The sequence below is a fragment of the Macaca mulatta genome, chromosome 11 (assembly GCF_049350105.2).
Source record: "Macaca mulatta isolate MMU2019108-1 chromosome 11, T2T-MMU8v2.0, whole genome shotgun sequence".
Classification (NCBI taxonomy): Eukaryota; Metazoa; Chordata; class Mammalia; order Primates; family Cercopithecidae; genus Macaca; species Macaca mulatta.
Window position 1 is genome coordinate 33,602,981 of NC_133416.1, and position 21,120 is coordinate 33,624,100.

At 39.9% G+C, this 21,120-nt stretch overlaps 1 protein-coding gene and 1 non-coding gene across 13 annotated transcripts in view; one reads left to right on the forward strand and one right to left on the reverse strand.

Moving 5' to 3' along the window:
- The window catches only part of DENND5B (DENN domain containing 5B), a 208,577-nt gene that overhangs the window by 60,910 nt on the left and 126,547 nt on the right, over nt 1-21,120 (reverse strand). For 11 of the 12 annotated variants that reach the window (XM_077953825.1, XM_077953824.1, XM_077953827.1 and 8 more), the window contains 4 exons: nt 20,897-21,084; nt 12,967-13,503; nt 9,197-9,428; nt 4,714-4,864 (listed from right to left, as the gene is read on the reverse strand). In XM_077953825.1, coding sequence (XP_077809951.1) covers nt 4,714-4,864; nt 9,197-9,428; nt 12,967-13,503; nt 20,897-21,084 — 1,108 coding nt within the window. Of the gene's footprint in view, nt 1-4,713; nt 4,865-9,196; nt 9,429-12,702; nt 13,504-20,896; nt 21,085-21,120 lie in introns of those variants that run through there. The other variant, XM_028829394.2, reaches the window with a different exon arrangement.
- LOC114671217 (small nucleolar RNA U13) lies at nt 11,190-11,293 on the forward strand. The gene has a single exon (XR_003721102.1). It is a non-coding gene; the product is annotated as a small nucleolar RNA U13 (small nucleolar RNA).

Sequence of the window (21,120 nt, forward strand, 5' to 3'; positions counted from 1 at the left end):
GGCTGCAGTGAGCCATGATCATGCCACTGCACTCCAGCCCGGGCAACATAATGAGACCCTGTCTCTAAAAAAAGAAAAAAAAAAAATTACATATGCCTTTGGTATCAAGCTTGTGAATAATCTTATTTCAGTTAGTTATTTAGGGGAACACTGGATAATCATTGTTACAATGGTATCAAGGAAGGTAGCCCCTCTCAAAATAGTTTCTTAAGAAGAGGAATAGGTTTATGGTTTATATCAGGGAAAAATGTGCAAAGATCTAGTTACAGATCTTTGAAGTGGAATCCTTGGAAATATCTCCAAAGCAAAAGATCAATGTAAAACTGTAAAAAGGATACAAAAAGAATCGGGGGTGAATGAAAATTATGATCCATAAAAAAACACATTAAGATTCTGAAACAGAATACAAATACAACCTGAAGATCTTTAAGGGGAAAGAATAGAATATAAATAACAAAATGTACAAACACCTGGGTGTAGATATTTGATATGGAGGCCTTGAAAATAGCCCTGTAGCAAAAAATGTCAGTATAACACAAGTTTGCTCAGGAATTTAAAAAATTAGGGTTAATGGGCAAGATAGTCCAAATAAATAGTAAAAACATGAAACAGAATATAAATACTAACTAATGGACTTATATAACAAACGAAAGTAAGGCGCAAAAATATAAATGGCATAAAACTGTGCCCTTGGCAGGCAGAAAAGGATAAAGATTAACTTAAATATAACCAGCTCTTACTATATGCTCTGTGGGACAAAATGGCCTACTTAATTTTATTTTCAAAACAGGGAAATGAGCACTGCTTAAAAAAATTGCTATGAAGTCCACACATTCCTGGTCTTGTTAAGTAAGTAATTTATTCTTTGCATTAAACTTTATTTACTGAGCATAATTTTACCAATGATAATCACAACTGCTGAAATACTAAAGACTGCTTATTTGGTTCTGTCTTGTAAACAGCATATGAAGTTCTCTCTAACAGTTGATCCACCATATATACAGGCATGGTTATAAATCCATTTACCCCACAATTGGGACACTGTGGCAGGAGGATCACTGAGCCCAGGAGTTCAAGACTAGCCTGGGTAACATAGGGAGACCCTGTTTCTATAAAACACAAAAAGTTAGCTGGGCATGGTGGCATGTGCCTCTGGTCCCAGTTACTTGGGAGGCTGGGGCAGGAGGATCTTTTCTCTGGACTATATCTACCTGAAATGTAATGACTGAGGCTTAGTGTGGAAATGGGAAACCGTAAGATTATATATAAGGCAAAAGCAAGAAAACAAGGCTATAAGATTTCAAAATTAAACTCCTTCCTAAGCACTCCCTATTTTTCTTTCCCACTTTGTTTTTCTTCATACCTCTTACCATCTGACACGTTATTTGACATATTAAGTTCCTTTTTCTGTTTATTTGCACTTGAAAGCAGAGATTTTTGTTGTTTTGTTCATTAATAAACTCCTAGTAACTAGGACAGCCCTCACATACAGTAGGAGTTCCATAAATATTTGCCAAATGAATAAATGAACAATCTAATGCCATCAAAAGAGCCAGGCGCAGTGGCTCACGCCTGTAATCCCAGCACTTTGGGAGGCTGAGGCGGGAGGATCACCTGAGGTCAAGATTTCAAAACCAGTCTAACCAACATGGTAAAACCCTATCTCTACTAAAAAAAAAAAAAAAAATTATCCTGGCATAGTGGCGCATGTCTGTAATCCCAGCTACTTGGGGAGGCTGAGGCAGGAGAATCACTTGAACCAGGGAGGTGGAGGTTGTGGTAAGCCGAGATCATGCCATTGCACTCTAGCCTGGGCAACAGAGCGAGACTCCGTACAAAACAAAAAGAAAACAAAAACTGTTAAACTAATAGTCTAACCAGATCAAAGTGATTTGAACAATTAGAATACTTCACAAATAAAAGAAAAAATAAATAAACTGATGGCTAATCTGCCTTATGGAAAATTCTCCTAGTTATCATCCACTTCTGAAAAATAGAACATTGTATCTAATATCATTATCTGTAAAGTTTGAACCCTAACAACCATCAATATCTATTAGCGCATTTCTTTTCTTTTATTTATTTATTTTTAAAAATAAAGATGAAACCTCACTATGTTGCCTATGCTGGAGGTTATTCACAGACACAATCATTGCACACTGTGGCTTCTAGCTCCTGGCCTCAAGAAATACTTCCTCCTCAGCCTCCTAGTAGGTAGTACTGGGGAGTGCCACCACGCCTCACTTCTTAGCACAGTTTTTAAGTTCAGTGTGTATAAAAGCAGGGCCAGCCCTTCACTGGAGGGTGAAACCCTGCAAACTAAGGTAAGTACAATAAAAAGTTCAGTCATTAGTTATTTGCTTCTGTCTTGTAAGTAGCATGTTAAATCCTCTTGAACAATTTTCCTCCCCAAGACTTTAGTATAAACATTTGCATTTTCTACAAGAGGAGAAAATTTCATTCTGAATATATAACTTTTCCATATTTCTAGTGAACCATCCTCTAATACTGTCTTCATTAAAGTTGAGACAGCCTTTTAAATGAAAGGTCAATCAAATGAAGGGTTTTTTGTTTTTGTTTTTTTGAAAGAGGGTCTTTGCAAGGTCGACCAGGCTGGAGTGCAGTGATGCCATCACATCACAGCTCACTGCAGCCTAGACCTCTCAGGTTCAAGTGATCCTCCCACCTGAGCCTCACTAGTAGCTGGGACTATAGTCGCATGCCAGCATGCCTGACTGCCTCCCAGGCTCAAGCGATTCTCATGCCTTAGCCTCCCAAGTAGCTGGCATTATAGCCTCCCAAGTAGCTGGGTATGCACCACCACACCCAGCTAATTTTTGTATTTTTAGTACAGATGGGGTTTCGTTATGTTGACCAGGCTGGTCTTTAACTCCTGGCTTCAAGTGATACACTCGCTTAGGCCTCCCAAAGTGCTGGGATTACAGGCATGAGCCACCACACCCGGCTTAATTAAAAAAATAAATTTTGTAGGAGCTTGGCCCGGTGGCTCACACCTACAATCCCAGCACTTTGGGAGGCCAAGGAGGTCAGGTTGCTTGAGCCCAGAAGTTCAAGACTAGCTTGGGCAATAGGACAAAATCCTGTCTCTACAAAAAACACAAAAATTAGCTAGGTGTGTTGGCATGTGCCTTTAGTTCCAGCTACTTGGGAGGCTGAGGCAGGAGGATCACACGAGCCTGGGGAGGTCAAGGCTACAGTGAACCAGGATCAGGCCATAGCACTCCAGCCTGGGCAACAGAGTGAGACCTTGTCTCAAAAAAAAAACAAAAACATGTATTTTTTTTGTAGAGACAGGGTCTTCCTATGTTGCCCACGCTGGTCTCAAACTCCTGGGCTCAAAGTGATCTTTCTGCCTCGTACTCCTAAAGTGCCAGGATTACAGGCGTGAGCCACCGTGCCTGGCCCAAGTTTTTTTTTTTTGAGACAGGGCCTCGCTGTGTTGCCCAGGCTGGATAATAGTGGTGCTCATAGGTCACTGAAACCTCCAACTCCTGGGTTCAAGTGATCCTCCCACCTCAGCCTCCCAAGTAGCTAGGGATACAGGCATGTGCCACCACACCCAGTTCCAAATGAAGTTGTTGTTGTTGTTTTTAATCTACAATTCTTTTTAATACTATTTTTATTTTTTGAGACAGGGCCTCTCTCTGTTGCCCAGGCTGAAGTGTAGTAGTACAATCACGGCTCACCATAGCCTCAACCTCCCGGGGCTCAAGTGATCCTCCCACCTCAGTCTCCTGAGTAGCTGGGACTATAGGTGCACACCACCATGCCCAGATAATTTCTGTATCTTTTTTGTAGAGACAGGGTTTCACCACAGTGGCTAGGCTAGTCCTCAACTCCTGGGCTCAAGCTATCTGCCTGCCTTGGCCTCCCAAAGTGCTCAGGTTACAGGTGTGAGCCACCATGCCTGGCCACAACTCTTTCACTTTACTGTTTGGTATTCCTTTTCTAAGTATTTAAAAGGATACTAATACTAAAAATTCTTTTCAAAAAATTTTCTCTTTAGCTCTTCAAGAGGGAAGATGGAGCCTAAGAATATATCTTGCTACCCAAAGTACTACCCTGTCTTCTCTGGAACCACTCCTCTTAACAAAACCCAGTTTAAGGCAGAGGTGAGACATCTGAAGGCTCTTTAATCTGGAAGGATCTCATTAGACTGGTGTGACAGGCTGTTGTTAAACTCTCTTATGTTCTCCTAAAAGCTGGAAAAGGCAAGGAAGGATCATTCCCTAGAAGCCTCGAAGGGAGCACGACCCTGACAATTCCTTGATTTCAAATTTCTACCTCCCAAAACTGTGGAAGAATAATTTCTGTTGTTTTAAGCCACTGAGTTTGTGGTTCTTTGTTATAGCAGCCCTAGGAAACTAATACAGATGATAAAGGTCTAACCTTTCTAAATTCCATTAGATAGTATTATCATTATATTTAAATCGCCACTTAAGTGTGGCTTTTCCAAGTGTACTTTGCTTGAAAAAGAAAAAAAAATCTCTAGACTTTGGTTTTTTTTAAATGATGGATTTAAAGGTCAAGCACTCACAGAAGTGTCAATCCATATTTTAAATGCATTAATGTGGTCTTGAAAAAAGTAATCAGATAGATGTTTAATAGTTAAGCATTGTCCATTTGAGTTGCAGAGCACCCCACCCTTCATTCATTCCTTCAACCAACTACTCAAGTGAAGAACATGCTTACTTGTTATTGGTTGGTCCTGTTGCCAAGACATCGGACTGTAACTTTGGAAAGAACCCCTGCTCATATTTGCCTTGACCAATTTTCATATCAAGTAGATGTGGGTGGATTGCAGTGTGATCCATTTTCATCAGTCTCTGTTCAATTGATTGGGCTATAAATTAAATTTATAATAAATTAGAGACATTTCATTGCTAGCCCTTCAAAAATAATGTTTCCTCCACTCATGCACCTACAGAGAGCCCAATCACTCCAACACTCTGAAACAGACTGTGTGTGTGTGTGTGTATGTGCACGCGCACGCGCATGCGTGTATGTTTCGAGACAAAGTTTCGCTCTTATTGGCCAGGCTAGAGTGCAATGGCACAATCTTGGCTCACCGCAATCTCCGCCTCCCGGGTTCAAATGATCCTCCTGCTTCAGCCTCCCAAGTAGCTGAGATTGCAGGCATGCGCCACCAGTTCCAGCTAATTTTGTATTTTTAGTAGAGATGGCGTTGCATCATGTTGGTCAGGCTGGTCTCGAACTCCTGACCTCAGGCGATCCACCCTCCTTGGCCTCCCAAAGTGCTGGGATTATAAGCGTGAGCCACCGCGCCCGGTCTTGAAACAGATTTTTACAAAGGCTCTTCAGAAATTAGTATAATGTAAGTATAAAAACATTAACTTTAAGTAAATATTGGATGATTGATTTTCATGGTATTTTCTGCCTTTGTCAAAATCAGGGCAGCGGGGCTGAAAAACCTACAATTTTGTATTGAAACAGTTTCCCTTAAGTGAGAAATTCAATATTCTTACACAAAAATATGGTTGTAAGTACAACATTAAAGAAAATGATAGCAAATAAAATATTTTTCTTGAGCTGAAATACAAGTTAAAGAGAAGACACAAGCACAATGGCCTTATTAACTTTACTTCTTTGTACAAAGACCTATTAAATATTCATGGTTCTCCATCTGTAAAAACAAGCAACGGTGTGAAGTTTATTACCTCACTTTTAGCAGCAGTCACATTCTCATTAGTAGGAGTCATTTACGAGTGTTTATTAGATCAAGAGGGTAATACAGCAAAAGTTAAATAACCAGGCATTTAGAATGTTCAGAGGATAAGAAACTGGCCTTTGGAAGAAAAAATAGGTCAGTGTTAAGATGTGATTATTAAACATTTCTATTTTAAAGCCACTAAAAGTCAGGGATGTTGGAAGATGTCTCAAAGACCCCAGAAACAGTGACCTATTTCTCAGGTAAACAAACAAATAAATAAAACCTGATCTTAAACATTTTAATCAACTGAATTGTCAAGAGAAAATATAATATTTTAGAAGCAAGACTAGGTCTCCGATCCTCTGCCTGGAGATTACTTAAAAGGGGAGAACAAGCAGTAATGGTAGTTGTGTGATAAACAGAACACACTGTGGGAGCTGCTAATCTTGTGACTTAAGAGAAGAACAAGGTGCCTTTATAAATATTTCATAGAATCAGTTTATGTTGCCCCTTTTCCTTTTTTTTTTAGATGGAGTCTAGGATGGAGTGCAATGGCGCAATATCAGCTCACTGCAACCTCCAACTCCTGGGTTCCAGCGATTCTCCTGCCTCAGCCTCTCGAGCAGCAGGGATTACAGGCACCCACCACCATGCCCAGCTAATTTTTGTATTTTTAGTAAAGACAGGGTTTCACCACGTTGGCCAGGCTGGTCTCGAACCCCTGACCCCAGATGATCTGCTCTCCTCGGCCTCCCAAAGTGCTGGGATTACAGGCGTGAGCCACTGTGCCTGGCCACAGTGGTATATTTTCAAGAGTATTATATAATTTCTGCGATGACAGTGGGAGTACCAAACTGTCTGAGAGGCTGAAAGAAAATCTATTTTAATTGGAAAGACTTTCTGGAAGCACACAATTAAGGTATTGGTGTTTAGTTCCATCTAAAAAATTCCATCAGGAAGGGAGAAATGAAATTTGTGCAACAAGGCATTATGCTATTCAAATGGCTATTAAGACACTGGAATTCATTTTATTCTCTGAACAAGGATAGACAATTTCATTAACTCTACTTCCTAAATTTCCAAAACCACATAGGTAATTGCCACTTCCTGAAGGGGCTCCAAGGATCTACCCTGATTCGTGGGAATACGACAGGGTGATGTTTCTATGGTTACATAAAAGACATCATTTACATACTTCTCCCTTACATACACTAACGCTTCAGCATCATCATTCCTGACTTTGATCTATTTAAGTGAAGTGGGAAAGGCAAGCAAACAAGACAGGCAGATCAAGGAAGTTCCACATTTGCTGCCTCTCCTTTTTCTCCAGAGGAAAAGTTGCTATCAAATAACTCCAACATTTGAAGGGAAAGAAACAAAAGGGAGGGCCATCAGGTGACAGGTATCTGCTTATGTGGCAAAGAACAGGTTAGGGACCAGGCATAATTGTATAAAATAAGTGTGGACTAGTACATTTTACATAGTTCTTTCTTGAATGAACAGCTAACATGATGTTAAGGCTTCCTGTGCCAGAAATCAGTCAGACCTGGATTCAAACCATGGCTCGACCAATCACCAGCTATGCAACCACAGGCAAGTTACTTAACCTCTCAGTTTTCTCAACTGTAAAATAAGGGCAGTAATAAAACGAAATAAAAATAAGTATTCCAGGCCGGACATGATGGTTCATGCCTGTAATCCTAGCACTTTGAGAGGCCAAGGCAGGTGTTTTGTTTGAGCTCAGGAGTTCGAGACCAGCCTGAGCAACATGGTGAAACCCTGTCTCTACCAAAAATACAAAAAATTAGCCGAGCATGGTGGTGTGCATCTGTGGTCCCAGCTACTTGGGAGGCTGTGGTGGGAGGATCACTTGAACCCAGGAAGCAGAGGTTGCAGTGAGCCGAGATGGCACCACTGCACTCCAGCCTGAGTGACAGTGAGATTCTGTTTCAAAAAAAAAAAACGGGTGCTGGGCCAGTCACAGTGGCTCACACCTGTAATCCCAGCACTTTGGGAAACTGAAGCAGATGGATCGCTTGAGCCCAGGAATTCAAGACCAACCAAGATAAGATAATTACCTTAGTAACACGGTGAAACCCTGTCTCTACAAAAAAAATCACCCGAGGGTGGCGGCACATGCCTGTAGCACCCATTCCCCAGGAGGCTGCAGTAGGAAGATCACCTGAGCCCAGGAGGTTGAGGCTGCTGTGAGCCATGATGGCGCCACTGCACTCTAGCCTAGGCAACAAGTGAGACCCTGTCTCAAAAGAAAAAACAAAAAAAAAATTCATGAACACCACCTGGCATGATGACTGACATAGCAAATACTCATGTTGGCTATTAATATGATTATTTATTTAATGGACTATATTACACTCCTAGACGAGACTGGTTAAGACTTAATTTCTTTCTTTTTTTTTTGAGACGGAGTCTCGCTCTGTTGCCCAGGCGGGAATGCAGTGGTGCCATATTGGCTCACTGCAACCTCCGCCTCCCAGGTTCAAGTGATGCTCCTATCTCAGCCTCCCTAGTAGCTGGGATTACAGGCACACGACACCACACGTGGCTAATTTTTGTATTTTTAGTAGAGATGGGGTTTTGCCATGTTGGACAGGCTGGTTCTGAACTCCTGACCTCAACTGATCCGCTGGCCTCGGCCTCCCAAAGTGCTGGGATTAAAGGTGTGAGCCATCACGCCCGGCCTGACTCAGATTTAATTTCAATAAATGAAGCTATTATAATTAATGGCACTACCAAAGCAAAGATACTGTTTTAGTATGTAAATTAAGCAGAATCTAAGATTTACTGTTTTAAATAAATACTTACCCTTTCTTGGATATAGAGAAGAGGTGAGAAGTAAAAAGGAAACATAAGTAGCAAGACAGAAATTAAAAATTTTTCCATTAGACAATAAAGAGAATAAAACAAAAGTCAGGCTGGACACGGTGGCTCGCACCTGTAATCCCAGCACTTGGGAAGGCTGAGGAGGGCAGATCACCTGAGGTCAGGAGTTCAAGACCAGCCCAGCCAACATGGTGAAACCCCTGTCTCTATAAAAAATACAAAAATTAGTCAGGCATGGTGGCGCATGCCTGTAATCCCAGCTACTTGGGAGGCAGAGGCAGGAGAAATGTTTGAATCCAGGAGGCGGAGGTTGCAGTGAGCCAAGATCGCACCACTGTACTCTAGCCTGGGTGATAGAGCAAGATCCATCTCAAAAACAAAAACAAAAAAAACAAAAACAAAAATCGTAGCAACCTTCCAGTCATACTTGATTCAATTTATTATTGTTTTTCCTCTTCTGACTAAAAGATAAGGAAAGTCAAGTAGGAGTGGGACTCAGAAACAGAAACAAAAATTTACAAAGCATTTTGTGATAATCGGACCAGGATTAGCCATGAAGTCTAAAACTGAAAATTAATTTTGTTGTACATAAGGCCAACAATTTGTGAGGAAAAAGCGATCATGGATTTTAATTTAATTTAAAAGGCATGGCAAATGTACCTGCTTCTTTTAAAGTGCTGCATTTCTGATATATAGACGTCCGCAAGGTGGGTGCCCTTACATTATACAGCCTTATCTTATCAATCCGAGAGTCAAAGACCCGAAGCAAAGGATCTTTCTCTTCCCACTGAGACATAATTTTATTATCAATAAAGGTGGCAAACATCTGTGTTTCAATGAAGCGTGAAAGAAATGGCAGGTAAGGCTCAGGCTGGTCAGACAGAAAGGAAGCCTGTAATGAGATAATTAGGAAATTATTAGTGCAAAGAGATCATCTCAACACTACACGATAAGCCTGAAAATTATGTTAACTCAGGACATTCTTTTTAAATCTTATAAAACTGACACTTGAAATTCAAAAATCCTTAAAAATCCACTTTTCTTTCCATTTTCCTAAATTCAGAAAATGTAGGTCACTTAGGTCTTTACCACTGATCTTATTTTACAAAATTGATTTACATTCTGATCCTTATGACCATTATGTATAAGAGAGGGCATCAGTAATGAAAGATGGCAGAGAAGTTGCTATACAATTTTCAATCATCCACTTCACTTGCAGTTAAAAATTTTTATCCCTTTCCCCAATGGGTTGTAATTTCTTCTGTTCTCTATTCCTAGCCTATGAAATATACTTTCAAGCCATAGGTAGTGAGATGATTAACTGATACAATAAAGATAAACATATCAGCATTAATCTTAAAAAAAAATACATGGAATTTATGCTTATGGGTGAAATTCTTTTGTTCTTCTTCAAGTGAATGCTTTTCTAGACTCTTTAACTCTGTGAGAAATCAATAGATGAGTGTTAAGCCAAGGTCAAATTCCTTCCACACCTGTGCTGACACAACAGTCCCAGCCTTAACAACTAAAAAAGGCACTGCCTGGAAGCTGGGCATGGTGGTGGCCACCTATAGTCCTAGCCACTAGGGAGGCTGAAGCCAGAGGATCCTGTGAGCCCAGGAGTTCGAGGCCAGCCTGAAGAAACATAGTGAGACCCCGTTTCCAAAACACAAACAAAAAAACCAAAGCACTGCCTGAAAAACCATCAGAAGCAAGCCTTTGGAGAACATGTATAATAAGCTGTACACCTTTCCTGTTACTAGCCTGTCTGATGCATGGGATGGTTCAGTTCCTAATTCAAAGTGTCATTTTTTTTTGTTGTTGTTCTTCCATGTTCATGTGTGTACAGGAATTCTAGACTCAATGCAGTACTAAAATCTGGAAGTAAATTTAGAAGTAAATTCCTATTTTGGTTGCTGGGTTGGTTTTTATTTTTGTATGGCAGAAGCTAGAAGGCAAAAGGGGAAAGAGGGAGTAAGTTCTGACATAAGGTGACTTTTAAAAATACTCATCAGCTTGTTGCTAGCATATTTATTTTCATTCTGAAATTTAGGAGGTCTTTTTAAAATTTCCTTAGAGAAATCCACTTATTCACTTTAAGTAGTTCCATAGTTCAGGTGTATATACATAAATCCAAATAACCACAGATTCACAGTAGTCTCTAGAAATCAGTTCACCTCCACCAATAAACATCTTACTTTTCATACAGCAAATAGCCTTTTTTTAAAAAAGTGGGCCAAAGATCTGGCTTTTGATATTCAGACCCTCACAGACTATAAAATTTTAGGTCATCAAAGATTTGGCTTGTAGGACTAGTATGTCCTGCAAATTTTCCTAGTGAAGGTAATTACAAGCCTTCTGGAATCCAACAGAAAATTTTCATTTCTTTAGGGGTTATATAAAAAGAATTCCATTTATATAGTTTGAGGCTACATAAAGATTAGGAAGGAAGGAAGTATCAGGGCTTCATTTAGGTAAGAATTTGAATTGCCCCAAGGATAAACCATGGATATACACAGATTAGTTCTAAGATAGATAGGAAAAAGTATGGAAAATTGTTGAGTCTAATGAGAAAGGAACCTAAGGGCATACACTTAAAGAAGTGAAGTCTTGTTAATATTAAAGAAGTTTTCTCAAACATAAGTGCACCAGGATGCTTTTGTAGTTCATAAATGTAACAACTGGCTTTTCATGCTCATGTGTGAGATATACCTTCCTCAAACTTTGTTACCATGTTGGCACATTACCTGTCTGATGTGGGGAAAAACAAAGCACACCAGAACATAACTGTTCAACATACAATATTATCCTCCAACAGAAAAAATATCTCATGAAGTAAAAAAATTATCTTTTTTTTTTTTGAGACAGGGTCTCACTCTCTAGCCCAAGCTGGAGTGCAGTGGCATCATCTTGGCTCACTGCAGCCTCAACTTCCCAGGCTCAAGTGATCCCACCTCAGCCTCCCTCCCAGCCTCCAGCACTGGGACCACAGGTGCACACCACTGTGCCTGGCTAATTTTAAAATTTTTTGTAGAGATGAGTTCTCACTATGTTGCCTAGGCTGGTCTCATACTCCTGGCCTCAAATGATCCTCCAGCCTCAACCTCCTAGTGTTGAGATTACAAGTGTGAGCCACCATGCCCAGCCACTATGTACCTTTATGAAAAATTTTAATTATTTCCAAAAATTCTCCAATATTGTAAATTAGCCTCTTGGAATGCATCAGCCCCTTTAGAAGGCCTTTCATGAGAGGCCACTTAGTGAAATCCATGATACATTCCAATACAAGTATTATACCTCAGCAATCACAGAGGCAGAGAACTAAACTACACCCTGGTGACTTAAAAGAGTTAACATACAACCCTAAGTGCACCTGTCTGAAAAATAAAATCTGGGAGACAGGTGAAATAAAAACTGGCAGAAGAATCCAGTACCCCTTAGAAATCACAGGACAAGAAAAGTTGGTATTACTTTCTGACTTCCCTTTCCAAAATCTTTGGAACCGTTTTACACTTACAGTCATAAAACCTAATTTAGTCACTCTTTTTCTCCTTTGATCTTAGAATGAGATAGAGAAATTTGGCTTCTGAAACCAAGCTGTTAACTTTACATGGACAAGTTGTGACTTCTGATAGGATAAAGACTAAATAAATGATTTCTAGACTAAATAAATAGATTTCATAGAAAAGGAGTAGGCTTATTTAACTATACTTGATCATAAAATAAGAGTAAATAAAACTGTTACAAGGTCAAACAGTATTAACAGATTTGGAAAACCTGCAAAATGTAAGTTTCTATAACTTCTTTCTTTTTTTTTTTTTTTTTGAGCTGGAGTCTCTGTCTGTTGCCCAGGCCGGAGTACAGTGGCGTGATCTCGGCTCACTGCGACCTCCACCTCCCTGCCTGGGTTCGAGTGATTCTCCTGCCTCAGCCTCCTGAGTAGCTGGGATTACAGGTGTGTGCCACCATGCTCGGCTAATTTTTTGTATTTTTAGTAGAGACGGGGTTTTGCCATATTGGCCAGGCTAGTCTCAAACTCCTGACCTCATGATCCGCCCGCCTCGGTCTCCCAGCGTGCTGGGATTACAGGCATAAGCCACCATACCCAGCCTGTTTCTATAATTTAAGCATCTTTAAGGTAAAGAAAAATTTTAAATAAGATTACAGGCAATTTAACACACAATTTAATGACCAGCTCAATGAGCTGGTTGATTTGCTTTCTTGTAAAATTATTTTACCTAATGTAAAAATACTTGGTAAAGCAAAGTTCCTAATGGGCTGGAAGATGAAAAGTCTGCATTTAAAAAAGGTTAACAAAATCAATAATATATGAATAAGCATAGGCACAGAAGAAGAAAAAACTTAAAAATTTAAAATATCAATAATAAAGCCACTAATAACCACAAAAGGAAAACTATGGTTCTTTTTACTTTGTCAAAGTTCTGCATCTGTTCCCGGTTGGTCAGCCAGGATTCCATATCCTGAGCAGTCTGAATGACAAACGCTTCGTAATCTGCAAACATCTGTGTAAAGCGGTTAGCAAAGACCTCTCGGAGCTGTACATTGAGCTGGTAGTCCCTTAGTTCTGCCTCTTCACACTGCAGTTTTAAATCCTTGTCTTTTTCACCCAGAGAAGCAGAAAGGTCCATTTTTTCCACAGCCACACCAGTCCGCTTGGCCAGAGCCTGCAAGCGGGCTATGGTTTCATTGCCCTTCAGTAACTCATACATGCTGATGTTATTAGTGGAGACATTGCCATTCTTTTTGTCATTGACCAAGTCTTTCAGAACCATATTCTTCAGTTTGCTGGTACTCTCACTGCAATGTAGGCTGCCCTCAGGAGGGATCCCAAATTGAACAAGAACCTCAGAGAGTTCTTGGATAAAATCCACTTTATTGGGGAACTGTGGAAATTCTTCAGGCAACTCAATAAAATGGTTGTCAATGTCCACAAAACACAAATTAGCCTGAAAGAGAAAATAGAAAGGTTTAAAATAAAGAAACTGTATGTTCTAAAATATTCTTGCCAGCCACAGTGGCTCACACATAATCCCAGCACTTTGGGAGGCCAAAGCAAAAAGACTGCTTGAGCCCAGGAGTTCGAGACAAGACTGGGAAACACGGCAAGACCCTGTTTCTACAAAAAGAAAAGAAAGTCTTGCCAACTATTACAAACAAAAGCATAGATTATGGCGTCTTTTGTTAATCTTTGCAAGGTTTAGAATTTCTTATTCTTTAAAAATAACCTCTTTTTCCATCATTTTCCCCTATATGATTATTTTTATACCATACTTAATATATATGAAAATTTTCTCTGGGTCTCAGCAATATATTATAATCTGAATATGATTTTCTAACATTTGGCATCCATTAGGCATTCCTATGTGGGTAAGGGTGCCCAGACTCATAAGACCTTACACATACATGGTATTAGGTAAAATGCTCACTGAATGCACTTGAACTTTCTTTGCCACTCCACTGCTCTAATATCTGTAATTTAGAATTGACAATAATCACTAAAAACCAGCAGCTGTAGTATCTCCCAATAGGATGAAACTGGCAAAATCAATCCAATTCACAGATAATCCATAAATTTTAACTTTACTCAAAATTCACTGAACCTCCCAGAGCAAAACCATTTCAGAAGTCATTATAGCTAATGCAGGAGGCAGAGAGAGGTGGTAGAGGCAAGTGCATATATAACTGTGCACTTGATTGACCTTTGAATAATTAAGAGTTCACACAAGATATTTTTGAGTTGAGAAAAAGAGGTGACAGAAATCAGAAGAAATGTTTTTTTGAGTTTGTTTATACTTCACATTTGGAATTTATTTTGAATAAATATTTTAAATATTTTTCAAGTAGATATAGAAAGTTCAAGAGGCCAAAGCATATGTATAAAGTTCTGATTATCCCTCAGGTATCTGTAGTAGACTCTAAACAGTATTTTACCTTTACTGTACACACTCTCTTAATCAGGACAAGGTTGTTAGTTTAAAAAGAAGGTTGTGCTTCTAGATTGGGGGTGTGGTGCCAAAATTGTAGCCCATCACATAAAAATAATATTGATTACATTAATGGTTGAACACAAGACATGGGGTGGAAGTCAATAAACAAAATAGGAAGCTTCACTGTGTTTTTCTCCCCGGCTCCCCCACCCCTAGGTCACCAAGAGGAAAATTCATACTGTTCTTTGATCTAGATGGCAAAGTAAGGGAAAAGGGGAAAGCAACCAGTTGGGTCTTTGTTTTTCTCTTTTGATCTTTGCTCTTCATGTTAGATACCAATTAGCAAGCAGCATACATAAATTCTAAATTAAGTTCAATAAAAACTCAAAATGAGGCCTGGCATGGTGCCTCATACCTGTAATTCCAGCACTTTGGGAGACTGAGGTGGAAGGATGACTTGAGGTCAGGAGTTTGAGACCAGTCTGGCCAACATGGTGAAACTCTGTCTCCACTAAAAATACAAAAATTAGCTGGGCATGGTGGCATGCACCTATAATCCCAGCTACTCGGGAGAATGAGGCAGGAGAATCACTTGACCTCAGGAGGCAGAGGCTGCAGTGAGCCAAGATCGTGTCACTGCACTCCAGCCTGGACAAAACACAGAGAGACTCTGGCAAAAATAAAATAAAATAAAATAAAAAAAATAAAGTAAAATAAAATAAATTGATTTTCCTCCATTCAAAGCCAGATGATCAACAATGATTCCTAAAGCCTGATGTAATCTTTGAATCCAGCCTTTTAATTTTGCAGATGAAAAAACCGAGGTCAAAGAAGTTAGGTGACTTTCTGGCACCTGTTCCAAATGTGCACCCTCAAACAGACTGGTGGTTTATGGCCTTTCCCTGATATTTTTCCTCACCTCCAATGTCAGTAGTTTTCTCTAAATAAATTAAGAGCTGAAATGACGCATCTTGCTGAGACAGTAGCACTGCCTACACCATTCTTTTCTTTTCTTTTTTTAAGATGGAGTCTTGCTCTGTCGCCCAGGCTGGAGTATAGTGGTGTGATCTCAGCTCACCGCAACCTCTGCCTCCCGGGCTCAAGCAATTCTCTGCCTCAGCCTCCCGAGTAGCTGGGATTACAGGTGTCCGCCACCATGCCTGGCTAATTTTTAAATACTTTTAGTAGAGATGGGGTTTCACCATCTTGGCCAGGCTGGTCTTGAACTCCTGACCTTGTAATCCACCTGCCTCAGCCTCCCAAAGTGCTGGGATTACAGGCGTGAGCTACTGCGCCTGGCCGGCCTACACCATTCTTTACACTGAAAGGTTTAAATGGAAGGTCACATAATTTGAATGGATGATTCAGTATCTCTAAAACAGAAGAAAAAATTTACTAATTTGCTAATCTAAATGTTAACCAACAACCTCCCATCACTTAGATTTTGTACTATTCCCTTCATTTAATGCCTTCCTACTACCTTTTTCTATCCCTCTCCTCCTCCTATGAAAAGGGAAAATGATATATTTTCTGAAATTTTAAAGCTTATTACGGTCATGAAATCACTGCTGAGCTGAAAGTGTACTACAAGGTAGGAGTTCCAACACCACAGCTACTGGTCTGTCTTCATGATCCCACAAAAGTCTCCTATGTCTGCTTAGGAAGGGCCCAACCTGGGGCTTTGATTATCACAAAGTAGAACAGGAAATACAAACTGTGTTATGAAAATGTATTGAAGAAAACTAAAAAGAAGCCCTTTCTCCAAAATAAACAAGAACTCTATAATAGGGCATTCTGATAAGTTGCTTCTCACTTTTAACACTATTAAATTAGAAAAAAATGAGAAGAGTATTGCATGATAAAAATTTACTCAACACCTCAATCTGACATTGCTTTAGGACTAAATATTTCTACTTATCAACACTACTCACAAGCCTTCATGATATGTAACTACTTACTTCCTATTAAAAACAACAAAAGTGGGCTGGGCTCGGTGGCTCACACCTGTAATCCCAGCACTTTGGGAGGCCAACGTGGGCGAATCACGAGGTCAGGAGTTTGAGATCAGTCTGACCAACATGGTGAAACCCGGTCTCTACTAAAAATACAAAAAAAAGCTGGGCGTAGTGGCAGGCGCCTGTAATCCCAGCTATTGGGGAGGCTGAGGCAGGAGAATCACTTGAACCCGGGAGGCAGAGGTGCAGTGAGCTGAGATCACGCCACTGCACTCCAGCCTAGGCAAAAGAGTAAGACTCCGTCTCAAAAACAAAACAACAACAAAAGTGGCAGGGCACAGTGGCTCACGCCTGTAATCCCTGCACTTTGGGAGCCCGAAGTGGGTGGATCACTTGAGGTCAGAAGTTCAAGACCAGCCTGGCCAACACGGTGAAACCCCATCTCTACTGCAAATACAAAAATTAGCTAGGTGTGGTGGCGTGCACCTGTAATCCCAGCTATTCAGGAAGTTGAGGCAAGAGAATAGCTGAATCTGGGAGGTGGAAGTTGCAGTGAGCTGAGATGGTACCACTGCACTCCAGCCTGGGCAACAGAGTGAGACTCCGTCTCAAAAAAAAAAAAAAAAAAAATTCCCTCAAAAGTAAGAAAACAAAGGCTTAAAGCTTAATCATATCTTCTGCCATGAAACCTTCCTATACCCTTACCCTAAAGGCATTCTGATCTCATCTGTATCTTCTCTGTTCATTTATTCCTCTTACTAACTTACTTTTTAACTTGTGTTATTGGTATTTGTAAACGACTTTTTTGAAAAGCAGAAATCACCTCTTACTTGACTTGATGTCTCCCACTGTATTCTACACAAATAGTGTATGAGACAACTGTTCGGCAAATGAAAGAATAAACTCTGAGGAGATGGTCGTTTCTGGGAATCCTAAAACTGCAGGCTGGAGCAGGAAGTATCGAGACTAATGCAGCTCTCTTCATGTTTAGTAAGTGATCTCACTTCTCAGTGTCTGAAATTAAGCCAGCTTGAGGGTAAGCCGGAGAGAGGAGAGCATTTAAAATATTCCCTCTGGACCAGATGCTGTGGATCATGCTGGTAAGCTTTGGGAGCCCAAAGCCGGAGGATCACTTGAGCCCAAGAGTTCAAGACCAGTCTGGGCAATGTAGCGAGAGTTCATCTCTACAAATAATAACTTTAAAAAATTAGCTGGGTGTGGTGGCATGTGCCTCTTGTCCTAGCTACTCACAAAGCTGAGGTGGGAGGATCTCCTGAGCTCAGGTCAAGGCTGCAGTGAGCTGTGCGACCACATTCCTGCCTGGGTGACAGAGTGAGACCCTGTCTGAAAAATAAAATAAATAATTCCCTCAGAATCTCTGGGCAAGATATGACAAAAACAAAGTTGCAAAAGCAACTGTTTCAGTTTTTCTCTTAACTTTTTGTTTACCAGTTACCGTGAAGATGAGTAAGAACAGTAGAAAGTGAGGTACATTCCATGCAATTAATCTTCAGTGCCTTCCTTCCACCCTCACTCTCTATATCCTACTCCCTAAAAAACAGTATTACAAATGGTTACTTGTGGCTATCACTTTTAAATCATGGGGATAGCTAGTTGATTAATTTACAAATCTATGTAGTTACATTAGTTAGCTAGCAACTAAAATCATACCTTCTTAAAATAATTATTTTGCAAACTTGTCATTTTTTTAAACTATGTTTAGAAGCCTTGTCACTATTTTTAGCCATTATTTTATTTTAGAGTTTTCAGGGAAAGGTGGAGGGAAGTATTACTAGTGAGTGCATTTAAGTCATTTTTTTAAATGACTATTTTTATATCTACTTCCTTCCCAAAATTATGTGAAGCAGATTATTTCATCTCATTGTAAAATGATACCAGAACAAAGTGATAGGCTGTTAGCCTTTTCTTATAAAACAATGATGCCCTAATTTATAGTTTCTACACAGAAGCACTGCTATTTTCACAGCGAATTCAGGTTATTTCATATTATTCTACTCTATGAACAGATGGGTATATGTATTTATTAAGCAGTGTAGATCTCATGAATGAAAAATTAGAAAATCACAGACATTACTTTAAGAGCTTTCAGAATCCTTACATTTGTTTATCTTCAGTGGATACACACAGGCACAGAGATGGAAAAGTTTCCCAACTACAGATATGTCAAGGTGGCACTGAAAAATCTCTCAACAATTGTTACAAAAAATGGAAAGACAATATACATAAAGTTATCTTATAAAATGTTACATGATTAACATACACAATAGATCAGACACTCAACAAGAAACCAAAATATCATTAGGTCTTCAAAACAAAATGCATTTGGCTAGTCTATTTCTTTTTCCTTGAAAATTTAAAGGATTAACTTCTTTGAGCAAATAACATACTAGACTAATTTAATGAAAGTGAAAACAAGAACATTTAAGGAATAGAGAAAAGAGGTAAAACAGAGAAGAAATACATGCACAAGCCCAAAAAGAACAACAGTCTGTATATGTATCTTAGGTGATCTGAATCAAGTTATTTTCCTTTGGGTAAAAATGTTAATTTTTGTGGGGAAATATTCATTAGAATAAAAGTAAGCAGTGGAAGATTATGAGAATCACTACAGAATACAATGGCTGTGGCTTAGTGTTAAATTCACTTATTAAAATGAGAATCTCTGGGAAATAAGAACAAATAAAGGTGAATCTCAGCATGATATTCTATTAAGAAAGATGTGAATTAAATAGCTAGTGACATAATGTAATTAATCAGCTTTTTAAAAAAGTTGTGGCACGTTCTCATCCATATTTCATTTCAAAGACTTTACATGGTAATCCTCAGTACCATTAACAATAGGTAAAAATTAGGCCAGGTGTGGTGGCTCACACCTGTAATCCCAGCATTTTGGGAGGCCGGGGTGGGCGGATCACCTGAGGTCGGGAGTTTGAGACCAGCCTGATCAACATGAAGAAAACCCGTCTCTACTAAAAATACAAAATTAGCTGGGCGTGGTGGTGCCTGTCAGCTACTTGGGAGGATGAGGCAGGAGAATCACTTAAACCCAGGAGGCGGTGAGCCAAGATCCCGCGATTGCACTCCAGTCTGGGCAACAAAAGCAAAACTCCGTCCCAAAAGAAAAGAAAAGAAAAGAAAAAAAAAAGTAAAAACAACACATGGGAGGTGTTATTATTCTTATTTTATAGATCAGAAATATGCTTTCAATAATTCTTGTTTATTTATTTATTTATTTATTTTGAGGCGGAGTCTCGCTCTGTCGCCCAGCCTGGAGTGCAGTGGTGTGATCTTGGCTTACTGCAACCTACACTTCCAGGGTTCAAGTGATTCTACTGCCTCAGCCTTCCAAGTAGCTGGGACTACAGGTGCGTGCCACCACACCTGGCTAATTTTTGGTATTTTTAGTAGAGACGGATTTCATCATGTTAGCTAGGATGGATCTCTTGACCTTGTGATCCACCCGCCTCAGCCTCCCAAAGTGCTGGGATTACAAGCATAAGCCACCGCGCCTGGTCTATTTTTTTAAACATTTGAAAGTACAACACACAGAAAGTATAATAACTTTAAGGTGGCATAAAAGTTAGGTGTTAGAATTTTTATCTCAACCACCAAGCCAAGCTGACATTTAGAACAGATAATGGGCCCTGTATCTGAAAACAGAGAATACTGAAGTATTTGATATTTCCATTATCCCTAGTTTGCTGCAACATGTTACTTTTCAGTTGACAGAGGTCAAAAATCAAATTCACCTCAAATGATAATGATTTTAAAGGATGTTAAAACCTGAGTTGTACTGTTTAAAAACAAAATTTATAACATGAGTGAAGAAAAAAAATGTTACCAGAATAAAGCAATGAGATCATGCTACCACTGCTCCATCTTCACAAATTTATAGTTGTGAAAATCAGCCACTGTCTTGTTTTGAACCAGGTTTAGTTAATGACTATGTGGTAGTTATCATCAGGAGTCTGCATTCTATAGCTGAGGCTCTCCCCTAGCCATACTTGGAGATTCAGGAGAGTCAAAAAGACAGATAAAATTTGGACAAAGGCCGGGCGCGGTGGCTCAAGCCTGTAATCCCAGCACTTTGGGAGGCCGAGACGGGCGGATCACGAGGTCAGGAGATCGAGACCATCCTGGCTAACACAGTGAAACCCCGTCTCTACTAAAAAATACAAAAAAATAGCCGGGCGAGGTGGCGGGCGCCTGTAGTCCCAGCTACTCAGGAGGCTGAGGCAGGAGAATGGCGCGAACCCGGGAGGCGGAGCTTGCAGTGAGCTGAGATCTGGCCACTGCACTCCAGCCTGGGCGACAGAGCGAGACTCCGTCTCAAAAAAAAAAAAAAAAAAATTTGGACAAAGACAATGTGATCTAGCAAAGTCGCCTTGACCTAAATCAGCAAACAGCAAATGCTTCACCATTCATTGTAGTTTTACCTCTTGAGGAAGTTCTAGTTTAGAACGGTCAGTTCCTTCTTTTGACTGAAGGCCCATCAGATAAGGGACAGGAGCATCAAGAAAATGTAGCAGAGAAGCAGGTAGGATGGGCACATAAACATGTTGCCATTGAAACGGGAACAAAAGTGTGGTGATGCCTTCCGCCACAGTCATCAGGCGTTGATAATCTGCACAGAACAAGGAAAAAGAGAGGGGAAGAGTGC